Source organism: Pangasianodon hypophthalmus, chromosome 8, assembly GCF_027358585.1.
Source record: "Pangasianodon hypophthalmus isolate fPanHyp1 chromosome 8, fPanHyp1.pri, whole genome shotgun sequence".
Classification (NCBI taxonomy): Eukaryota; Metazoa; Chordata; class Actinopteri; order Siluriformes; family Pangasiidae; genus Pangasianodon; species Pangasianodon hypophthalmus.
Window position 1 is genome coordinate 24120380 of NC_069717.1, and position 12328 is coordinate 24132707.

General features: G+C 39.6%; 1 protein-coding gene across 3 annotated transcripts in view; it reads right to left on the reverse strand.

Moving 5' to 3' along the window:
• Nucleotides 1–12328, reverse strand: part of agtpbp1 (ATP/GTP binding carboxypeptidase 1) — a 30552-nt gene that overhangs the window by 10968 nt on the left and 7256 nt on the right. For 2 of the 3 annotated variants that reach the window (XM_053235919.1, XM_026925415.3), the window contains exons 4-18: nucleotides 8994–9061; nucleotides 8498–8561; nucleotides 7957–8103; nucleotides 7716–7847; nucleotides 6402–6495; nucleotides 6203–6240; nucleotides 5786–5994; nucleotides 4874–5051; nucleotides 4600–4688; nucleotides 4291–4407; nucleotides 2432–2901; nucleotides 1765–1848; nucleotides 1568–1654; nucleotides 1187–1335; nucleotides 756–843 (exon numbers count right to left, since the gene is read on the reverse strand). In XM_053235919.1, coding sequence (XP_053091894.1) covers nucleotides 756–843; nucleotides 1187–1335; nucleotides 1568–1654; nucleotides 1765–1848; nucleotides 2432–2901; nucleotides 4291–4407; nucleotides 4600–4688; nucleotides 4874–5051; nucleotides 5786–5994; nucleotides 6203–6240; nucleotides 6402–6495; nucleotides 7716–7847; nucleotides 7957–8103; nucleotides 8498–8561; nucleotides 8994–9061 — 2014 coding nt within the window. Of the gene's footprint in view, nucleotides 1–755; nucleotides 844–1186; nucleotides 1336–1567; nucleotides 1655–1764; nucleotides 1849–2431; nucleotides 2902–4290; nucleotides 4408–4599; nucleotides 4689–4873; nucleotides 5052–5785; nucleotides 5995–6202; nucleotides 6241–6401; nucleotides 6496–7715; nucleotides 7848–7956; nucleotides 8104–8497; nucleotides 8562–8993; nucleotides 9062–11938; nucleotides 12071–12328 lie in introns of those variants that run through there. The other variant, XM_053235920.1, reaches the window with a different exon arrangement.

Genomic DNA, 12328 nt, shown 5'->3' on the forward strand with positions numbered 1-12328 from the left:
CTCCACTTCGATCTTACAAGCCGAGGTCGACAAATTAAGCTTTTGTCTTTTGCAAGTCCTCACCTACACTTGTGCAAGTTTTATGTGAGAAGCCGAAAAAAAAGAAAAAGGACCGTAACTCTCTCGGTGGACATTTTACAGGTTCCTGTCATTATCTTCATATTTACAGTCAGTGATTTCACACTGAAAAAGAGCTTAATACTTACAGATCTACAAAATCCACTCTATATATTATATAAAGAATAAAACTCGGGAGAGCTGTTATAGGAAAGTAATTAATGACGAAGTGGTGTGATGCAGCCCAATGTGAAGTGAAGTTACTGTTACCAGCCCAAAGAAATGTTTTATTCCTCTTACACCACAGCAACGTACTTTCTTTTCAGCATCTCGAATCGACAAAAACGCAGCTTGTTCTGTTTCCGAGAAAGCACAACCTCCTCTTTCCTGGAAGACTTTCCCATAGTGGAAAACCGTTACAAAATAAATCGCTGGCACTGGAGACTATTTCGCATCTCCTTAGAGTTCATATAAATAAACACTTTTACCAATCAGATTTGAGGATTAATCAGTGCTGTGGTACAAATATAAATAGTAACTTACAGTTTGTGTTTGAGATTTACAAATAATAAGTCACAATAATAAAACTTCCTCAACTCTTTTGTCCATTCTCCATAAACGTCCAATGGAAACTGACTGAAAGATTGAGTTGAATTCTGTCTAAAGATGGTGTGCATTTGGAATAAATCAGGACTTACTTGTAGTAGCAGATGTCAGATCCAGTACGAACCCAGCGAGGGCTGCCCCCGATCGCTTCCTGTACCGAGTACATGAGCACCTGCATGCCTGCAGCAGGAACACCCAGATCTTATAATCATACTAACATAAAGCCACGGACAGACTACTACACAATCAGTACAGATACACATACAAGATAATATGATGCCTGAAGAAAATCAGATTTTTCCCATAATTCATTCAAGTCATTCAACACTCTGTGCAGTAAATTTGTCGGTACCGTTTTTTTGTCTGTAGTGTTATACCTCAGTGCAAGCCTGAGGTCAGAGTGACATAGGGCTGCTTTCACACTTTCACAAGCTTGAGGTCAGAGTGACATAAGACATAGGGCTGCTTTCACATTTTTTTCTTTTTCTTGTTTTTTACAGAAAAAGCTCTGGCCGTAGCTCACCGTAGTTGAACTGGCTGTTGGATTTTTCACAGTTGATGATGTTGAAGCGATACGGTACCCCCACACGCATGCCGCTCACCTCAAAGTAGAACCACTGATGATAATGGTTGCTGTTGATGTCTGAGTTTAGCACCAAGTCATACTCAAACCTAAAGAGCACAGAAAATTATATTTTAAAGCTAAATAATATCCCATGCAGTGCATGTGAGGTGGTTCTTTAAACTGAAATAAACAGTAGCAACACATGATTTAATAATGTCCAGGCTATTATTGCTCATGAAAGCTTCCCTACAGACTAAATTTCTGTTTAAAGAAGCATACTGTGTGATGGGAAACCAATACATCCAAATAAACTGTGCTCTTAAAGCAAATCTTGCTTACTTTCTGACTTGAATTGCTTTGCGCAAGTTCCCCGATTCGAACTGCGAGTTGAACTTCAGAGACTCGCCGTCATCAATTAACGGACAGCTAAAAAATAACAGAGAGATTTTTTTTTAATAGACAGCACTGAGTGCTTCTTTGATTTTAAGGAATTATTAAACATATTAGGATAAACTGTTACAGCGTTAACCACTGACCTCTGCAGGTCAAGATCATACACAACTTTATCCATGATATCACTGGGGTGAATGAGCCTCTCGATATCCTGGAAGATTTTCGCCCTGTTGGGAAAAACATTTAGAATGTACTACAATCATTATATTTTATAATAACTCTAAATTTTAAATGAATATTTAATATATAAAATTGTTACTGCAATAGTTACTTTTGCAGTATGAGGAAGCTTAAAATGTTACTGAACACATGACAGGCAGGTGTTATTGCATCATAAAATATAAAGGCCAATCATCTTCCAATATGCAAATATAAGTCATAGAAATTACAGGAGAGTAATAAAATGCCACCTCTGCAACCTTGTTATTACACTGGTGAAGGGGTGGGGCATGTAGGATTAAGGGCGTGTCTAATTTGCATATTTATAGAATCTGAGTTCCTTGATGAGGATAAAAGTGTAGATGTTTCTGTTTCTTTTTTGGTATTTAATAACTGTCTTTGTGGAACTGTCACATCAGGGACTTAACTATTCAACATAGAAACTATGTTGTATACTAGCTATGTTATCTAGCTGTTGTTACGGGACAACGTGTGTTAGATAATTATATATCCGGAAAATACAAATTTGGTAGCTTTTCTGCCAGTTTAAGTGGAATCAGCAGTTCAGCAGGAAGTACATAAAGTGCTCACCTCTGTACGCCATAAACCCTCTCGAGAATGTGCTCACGAATGCTGGGTGCCACGTGACCAAAATAATCCGGGTACGCCACCTCAGTGTACCCAGGCACAGAGAACGTTCCTTTCACCATCTCCAGGTACAGATCGGGGTCATGCAGAGGCAGAAGGGCGGCGGTATCGGGCACCTCAAGCTCCGCCTGCTCTCCGCCCTCTTCCTGAAGCCCTGCCTCCACACAGCTTCCTCCATTCACCGGATCAGAGGTGTCGAGAAGCAGCCGGCTCAGACCGTGTACCAGCTCCCGATCCGGAGCTTTGGAGATTGAGATGCTGTCCAGATCCACTGGTTTTTCTCCCTCGTTCTGGTGTGAGGATTTGTTTCTGGGTTTGGTCTGAGCTGTGGGGATGACTATTGAGTGTTTTTGGTGCTTTGGAGCTTCGGGAGTGGGAGGGCATGTGGATTTGTTAGTCTCAAAATCATAGTCCTGAAAGAGAGGGCATCCAAGGTGAATCCAAGGCTAGCAGCAGTACGTCATGGTGAATGTTCCTTTTTAACACCCGGAGGGGTTTCAACACTTCTGAAGGAGAGCAATTCAATAAAGAAGTGCATATGATATCTATTAAATAGCTCTCATGCAGTTATATCTGCAGTTCCCATCATACCGGGTGCAGTTTACCAAGGAGTCATGTTTGAAAAAAACTAACAAGTGATGTTATAACACAGTTCCATTCAACACGACTGACTCGACTGTGGAATTTCAAAGGCATATGGGGCTTTTAAAGATAGACTCAGCATTTTAGTGGAAGTTAGCTGACGCTAGCTGTGTTAGAACTCAAAATCCAAACTAATACAGTGTTCCCCTTCAAAGCTACACCCCAAAACACACGCACAGCCGCGCCTACGCTAGATGACTTAAATGTTAGTGCTTTCTGAAATGACAAGCAACAGGTGCTTTCTGAAATGACAAGCAACAGGACTGACAAGCAAGTAGGCATGTTGCCTCATCCTGATTGCTTGGATGTTGGTGGTTCACGTCATTTGTTTCTTTTCTCTCTACATATCTATTTCTGTGACAGTGAGCTCCAAAATTATTGGCACTCGTGGTTAAGACAGGTTAAAAAAAGTCTTTCTGATTAATCTCACACTGAAAATATGAGAAATCGGAGCTTTAATTGACATAATTTTATTCTAAAAATGTATTTTTCAAAAATTCTCCATATAATTGATATTGAAAATATTCATTTTATATATATATATACATACATATATATATATATATATATATATATATACACACACACACACACACATACACACACACTGTATATATTTTAACAAAACCTGTAAATATTAAATATATAAATATTCCCTATTATATTTGACTTTTTTAACTTCATCTGAGGTCTGAGGAACTCCTAAGCAGTCATTCACTTCTAAGCAGTTTCATATGTGAAATATTCAAATATGAGGTGACACACAGACTCCAAATTCCCTTCCCTCATTCATCAAGAAGATCAGAGAGCACACAAAATTAATCGAAAAGGTGTTCTGACTTAGAAGTGTGGTTTGTAACTTTCTAACCCTACAATAATCTATTAATTTTAAATCATTGCTTAGAAAAGTGTTGATTGGCCTTGTTTCAGGCTTCAGTTTACATTTTTCAGGCCCAGAAATGAGCTCCGCCCTCAGCTGAAGCAAAGTGGTTCAGCTCACTGGTTCAGGAAACTATGCCGCATATGAAGTTTGAAGGGTGTGGAAGAGGCAGTTAGGGCAAAGAGGAAGCAGGAGAAGGCTCCTAATCCCATCTTTCCTATAATCGCTAACCTAAGCTTTAACATCTACACCAAATAGTGAACTAACGGCAAATCCCTACCTGAAAATCCTCAGAAAATTCCGGAAAGAAACGCTCGAAAGGTCTGAGTTCATCAAATAGGCGAATGGGTATCTGTCTGGGTCGCAGTTTGTTGAGATCAGTCTCGATGTCATCATTCTGCAATGAAATACCATTGGTTTTTATTTAGTTTCATTTAGCAATTCACAATTTCTGATATAAATTCGCACCTAGCACAGAACATTTTGTGATATCATTAGCATCATTACGCATGTAAGGTCACTATGTCACTTTCCAACTTGTGTTTTGTGATGTAACATAAGATTCCTGTATTAAAGACGAAGAAGTGACCTTTGACTTGTGGTCCTTCTCATCCTCCTCATTCTCTGTGTCGACCTCTGTGTCCTCGTTATCATCACTCTCATCTACAACGTCATCCACTGCAACAGACAAGATATCGGTCTACCACATGCTCACATTCAACTGTAGCGTAACGTGATATAGGACACTCTATTAAGGCACATACACTCTATTAACATTAGTTTGACACAATATACAGATATATTTCTTTTTATTTACTATTTTCCTGTATGCTTCTGCTGCGTGTGTATATTATGCACTTTACCCCCCGGGGGTTGACTGTAGAGTTGAGCTACGGGTCCGCTGGCTGGAACGTGTGGTAGTGGGTAATGAAAGACACTCTTAATGGTGGGCAGAGGCAAGCGGTTCTTTGGAAAGCACTTTCTCATGATCAGGCTGGAAATGTTGACCAGAGGATCCAAAGTCCTAACAGGCAAACACTCCTGATCAACAGAGACAGAATAATGCAAAACATTGCACAACATATTAGAGAGGCATTCATAAAATCTTAGGTATATCTCATATAAACACTGTAATATACAAGGAATAAAACACTTGGGGGTGTGCTGTTATAGGAAAACAATCAATGACGAGCTGGTGTGATGTGGGTCAGCGCAAAGCTGAGTTACTGTTAACAACCAGAAGCTGATTATTTTCCAATAAAAGCACATCCTGAAGTGTTTTATTCCTCTTATACAACAGCACTGCTTAATTCTCAAGTCAGGTGTTGATTAATGTTCTATAACAGAGCTAAACTGTTTTACTGACGTTCCACAACATTAAATGTAGCTATAAATGGATAAAAAAAATGCAACGTCAAAAATGGCTGAGGTATAAGGTGAATTAAACACTTCAGGACGTGCAGGTTTGGAAAATAACCATCTTCAGGATGATGAGTGTAGTTTCGCATTGCATCAGGCTGCATCACTTCACCCTGTCGTTGATTAGTTTCTTACAACAGCATGCCATGTTGTTTTTTTTAATTGTTACACCACTAAAATGGAGACTTTTTATATTCCACACATTTGTAAAAGCATTCACAAACTTTCCTTTCCCCCCATTTTTAAGCATCGGAGAAGTCTACAGAAGCATGTTTAGAATTAGAAAATGCTCCTGGCGATATAAGAATCCATCCATGTAGACTACAATCGATTGAGGTAAGACGTTATTTCCTCACAGTAGAGGTGTTGTAGAGAATCCTCATGCCATCTGCGTCGATGAAGGCCTTCCTGCCCAGCTTGATGTTGGTGAGATTTTTGATGCAACCCAGAATGCTCTTGCGAATGAGCACGTGTCTGTGGCGCGTGTCATTGTGGTGCCAGTCCTGATAGATGGCGAGCAGAGCTGGCACATGTCCCCTGTCTACCGCCCGCCGGGCATTCATCTCTGATAAACAAAAAGGACTGACACTGTGAGATTCTCAAGTATGTAAACATACAATAAACACACATCACATGACATAAACCGTTCCTAGTTTAAGGTAGTACGAATTTACAGCAGGGAAATAACCAAAAGGTATTAACTAATGACTAATTTACTGAATGGAGCAAATACCACAGTATTCATGATTCTACAAATGAAGATGAAGTCTTACTTGATTTCAGCAATGCTGCCAAAGTATCAAGTGCCACTCTATGGTAAAAAAAAAAAGTGACAAATATCATCTTCAACGTGTGAGATCTACATCACATGCGTTTTGCAATCAGTACTGCTCTTGCTGTGCTTTATTTAGCACAAGAAGACGGTGTGTTTATTTAGACTTCAAACGTGAAGAAACCCTGAGTCATACATACTTCAGCAGAGTGGTGTTCTTCTTGCTGTAGGGTCCGATGACTTTGAACATCATCTCCACGATGCCGCTCTTTCCCAGAGACACGGCGTTCACTGCTGCTGACAGAAATAAGAACGCTTCTGAGTAACGGTTCATATCAAACATTAGAGTGACAAATATAACAGCTGTATGTGCAGTATATCTTTCTTTAATGTATTTATTCATATGTGAACTAAGTAACAAATGATTCTAAATTACATTCATCTAGAAACCAAAATCTATAGATATTATACGGAAAATAGGGCTGCAAGAATATGAACATTTTAATCACTGATGATAATTTTATAGGGTAAAAAACCTGATTATAACGGTGCATGATATAATTTCATATTGTCAGCAGTTAAACAGAAATCATACAGCTAGGGAGGTGTACTGAAGGCTTTAGGTCACAGCGCTGTTGAATTCTTCCCTCTGATTGGTCAGAAGGTGTTGATTAATTTTCTATAAGAGCAGCTCTGACACTAGGCTCGGCTCAAGGTAAATCCCAAGTTTATTTCTATTACTGTACGTTATCGTTTCTATAGTAACACCTAGCACAGTGACTTGTATGGTGGACACTCCATATAAAAGGATTAAAATGTGTCGAATTGTTGATATGGTGACGTTTTCTGTGACGAGGCATTTAGGTATTTAGTCTTCCGTGTTTCTGACACGGAAAAGTCTTGCATTTTTTTTTGTCTCTTTTAGAGAGAGAGAAAAAAAAAGAGAGGCTGGTGAGGGAATGACTGTGTATAGCTGCTATAACGCAAGTGATAACAGGAACGAATTGGTTTTGCAAACATTCCACAATGTAACATTTGTGTTTTTGCAATCAGCTTCATACAGATGTATAGCAGAAAATATGTTGGTGTGTTAGTTCATAAAATATGGCAAATGTGGTGCAAAATTGATCACGCCAATATCATCCCAATACCCCTCCATCTCAGAGCAGTGCGTCGCTGACCAGTCTGTTCATACAAATACACACTCATGCTCCATTTTGGGGGAAAAAAAAACCCCACAAAGTTTTTGACGTAACTTCCCGCATAAACGCTGTTTCAATTTATCAATTTTTAGAATTTTACCACAATGCTATATAGTACATATCCTATATATAATACATAATACATGGCTACATAAATGTCTATATAATACTATACTATATATAATCCTATATAATACATAGCTTTTGTTGCTGATGACCTACAACTTTATAAGACAGAGGTCGTATTTCGGCATATTACGTTGCTGAAACTTGGCTAGTCTTTTAAACGCTCTTACGCTTTCTTGTACTCACAGTTGCTGGCGTAGACGCGGAGCACCTGTAAACACGGCAGCAGCAGTTTGTAATTCTGCAGGTTTTGTTTCAGCAGATTTACAGTCACATTCAGAGCCCCGTTCAGCCGTGCTTTAATTCCAAACTTCCTGTCTGCAGAGAGAGTCAGGCAAGATGTGCTGACGTCTCATCACTCAGTGTCAGGCATTTCGTAATACTTCTATATAAACATGCTGACACTTTACACAAGTCTGTTTCTTACCTTTAGGCCCTACTTTGGCCAGCAGAGAGTGGATCTGCAGCATGAGCTCTTCACTGGGAGACGTCTCTCTGCCTGAGCTGATCAGTAACTGCAGGAGGATGCCGGTTCCTCCTTTAGATACAAACACTCCAATCCTGCGGCCGCCACCTACACAACCAGACACACAACACGTTAAAAGTTAAGTGCTGATAAGTTCGTGTTTCCTTTGTATGCTCATTTCTTTTCCACACACACACACACACAAAAATCTTTTTAATAAGTCGCATTTTTTGTTAGAGGCTTTGATTTGATCTTTTCTGGTCATTTGCAGTAAACATATTTTGGCTTCATTTTATTCATTTTATTTTGAATCAATGCAGTTTTGTGAATTTCCTGGATGAGATTAAAAGCAACACAACAGACCAGTGAGAACCGAGCAGAGGACGCTTAACCAATAATTGTGTCCTCTTTTATCTGCTGTTTACAGCTATGCATACAAATTACACACAACACTCAAAGAAAGTGAGAGATGAAACAATTATGTAAAATCTAGTAAACTCACCCACAGTCAACAGCTCATTCAGAATCCCCAGGATGTTCAGAGTTGTCTGCAAATCCCTTGTGTTCTGTGGGGTTAAAGAAAGAAAGACAGAAAGACAGAAAGAAAGAAAGAAAGAAACAAAGAAAGACAGACAGAAAGAAAGAAACAAAGAAAGAAACAAAGAAAGTTATTGTTAACAATATTATTAACCACAACAACAAAAGTAATGTTGTTGCTATTATTAATTAATAACAGCAATAAACAACAATAATAATAATGCTATTGTTATTAATAATAACACCAACAATAGCAAAATTATTATTCTTATTATTCTTATTATTCTTATTATTATATACTAATTAGGATGCACTGTTTATTGACACTACCTGTTGCAGTGCATTGTGGGATTTTGTATGCACTGCACAGTACACTGTATGGTATATAAGGGGTATGTGTGTGTGTGTGTGTGTGTGTGTTTACTTTTTCTTTCTTTTCTTACTTTTTTAAGGGAGCTTACCTCTAGACACGAGAGAATGACCTCCATCCCACTCGAGCCTTTAGCCATGATCTCCTTATGCGTCTTCTCTGAAACACAGCAGCAGGAAAAACTTTAGCTCTGATTGTTTCTTAGTTACTAATCCGATTAAACACAACATTCAGCAGTGTATAACAGCGATGGTGCAACGACCAGACCCCCTGAGCCAGTATCTCAAGCAGTCCTGCACTTATGTGGCTATCTGATACTTTAGTGCAATTTTTTCTGATATTTATTTGGAAATAAACTTGATTACCAAGTGGGAGAACATTTGACCGAGGCCGGAAACATTCTTCCTATGCTGGACATTTCAAACATGTAATCAAGTTTCAGGCAGGAAAATATCTGCAGGGAGCAAGCTCTGAAACCCCAGTGTCCGGTTACTTCTGACGATCACCTTTCTCAAACATCTGAGCCATTTTAATGAGCCAGTTCTCCAACACGAAGAGGAGAAAATAACTGGCCTTACAAACAATGATGTGAAGCAAGCAAGCAAACATTCTTTTCTTTCCCCAAGTTGGGCATTAAGATTCAAACATGTGCAAGAGTAAAACTCAAGTAACCTCACCACGAAGTCTGAGCAGAGGGTAAAGTGACTCATAACAGGGAAGTTGCAGAAGCAGAAGTTTAGCCGTGTTTACTTTTGATTTACACTCAGAGAGGAGTGTTTGGCGTGCGCTGACAGGGCTTGAAATAGAGCACAATGGAAACAAGCGACATTTTACTTCATCACATCTAAACAACGGGCAAAACATGCAAGTAGAAATGCCAAAACACCAAGTGTTACTAACCCTACGTCAAAGGATCTTCTCAAAAAAATCTTTGCAAAATATTAATTAATTAGAAATGCTATTACTAATTTGCATAATGAAAACAAACATCACATGAAGGCAGTTTATTTAGTTTATTATTCGCTCAAAGACGAAGAACAACCACAACACAAGTTGTATTGATATAGTGCCTTTCAGAGATCCAAGATTGCTTTACAAGCAATCATAACAATAATATCAAGTGCATTATGGGCATTCTGTATTACCCAGGATGCATTATTTTGATCAGGGTTACCAAATTTGTTAGTTAGTGGCTTTATGTTTTAAAAAGCCTGACTGAGTTGCACTTCACGAACCTGCGTTCCCAACGACCAATCACTGATCGCTATTTCTTCCCCAATGAACAAGCACTGATTACTACTGCTTTCCCAACAATCACTAATTACTATTGCTTACCCAATGAACAATCACTTATCACAATTGTTCCCAATGACTCATCACTGATCACCATTGTTCCCAATAACCACTCACTAATCATTGTTGTTCGCCATCATTTCCCAACACCCAATCACTGATCGCCATCGTTTCCCAACACCCAATCACTGATCACCATCGTTTCCCAACACCCAATCACTGAGCACCATCGTTTCCCAACACCCAATCACTGATCTCCATCATTTCCCAACACCCAATCACTGATCACCATCGTTTCCCAACACCCAATCACTGATCACCATCGTTTCCCAACACCCAATCACTGATCTCCATCATTTCCCAACACCCAATCACTGATCGCCATCGTTTCCCAACACCCAATCACTGATCACCATCGTTTCCCAACACCCAATCACTGATCACCATCGTTTCCCAACACCCAATCACTGATCTCCATCATTTCCCAACACCCAATCACTGATCACCATCGTTTCCCAACACCCAATCACTGATCACCATCGTTTCCCAACACCCAATCACTGATCTCCATCATTTCCCAACACCCAATCACTGATCACCATCGTTTCCCAACACCCAATCACTGATCGCCATCGTTTCCCAACACCCAATCACTGATCGCCATCGTTTCCCAACACCCAATCACTGATCACCATCGTTTCCCAACACCCAATCACTGATCTCCATCATTTCCCAACACCCAATCACTGATCACCATCGTTTCCCAACACCCAATCACTGATCGCCATCGTTTCCCAACACCCAATCACTGATCACCATCGTTTCCCAACACCCAATCACTGATCGCCAATGACTTGTGTGATTTTCAAAACTCAGCACCTCGTCCTGTACGGTGCTGCTTTAAACTGTCAGTATATCATGTTACAAATAATAGAGTGCAAGCCGCTCGACAGAGAGTCTTGGCTAAAATGCACACATCATATACCTGTCTGCTGATTTACAGCTGTTAATAAAAGCGTGCTGCGCTACTCAAATAACCGGCGACACGACAGATTGCTGGTGAACAGGTTATGAGGTGCTTTTGGATGTGATTCAGTGAAGCACAGGATACACAGGAACAGACACATCTCATTCCTGAAGACACAGCGACGACAGAGTAACAGACACCGATATCATGCTAGTATTTCCAAACCATTCATTAAAGGTGTGAGATTTAGCACCTACATGCACCAATATGCAATCTTAATGCCTTAAGCCGTGTTGCCCAGTTTATAATGATCCTGTGCCTTAGCTATGCTATGTTTACTTTAGCTACTGTTCAAGTTAGCTAAATCAGTTTAAACTTTATTAGCAAATAGCAACTGTGTTCCTCAGATTAAATATTATGACGTGGTATTGTCACCAATTTGGAAGATTCCTCTGCAAAGCAAACACAATTCCTGATAGTTGCATTTATCAAACCATAGTAAAATATTTTACCTATTTTATATAGTGATATACAAGTATATATACAAGTACAAAGGAGGTTTAAATCTACTTCGAGAAGCACGTGAAAGGGCACAAGAATGACCTTACAAACTGTAAAACATTATATAAAGCAGGTGTGTTAAATATCTCACTGTTTATCTGATAACACAGTAAGTAGCAAATACTGTTCAAGCAGCTATGAAGAGAAACAGAGCAGTATAAAATCTGGGTTTCTTATTTTTAATTTCTAAACATTTTTGTGTTATTAGTAATTACCAGGGCTGCACAGAGGCTGAATGTGTCTGTCCCTCCATCTGCAACTGCTGTAGTCCATCTTTATCTTTCACACACACACTGTCATGTGCGGATACATATATGTTTGTCACACACATGCACACTTGACATATTATCTGCCGGTCTAACACTCACCCTCACAGTGCACGAAGCCCCTCCTACTGTTCTAACCCCTATGGTGAAAATAATGACAGAAATGCATGATGACAGGCAGCGCCTATGACGTTGGAGACAGAGTGTGACCGAGTCGGATACTGAGAGAGACAGGAGAAGGGAACAGGAGAGAAGAGAGCCTTTCAGTCCTTCACACTCTAGACAGTGGAAACATGAGGGATATGCTGGATACATTTACAGTGAGTCAGGCCAATGACT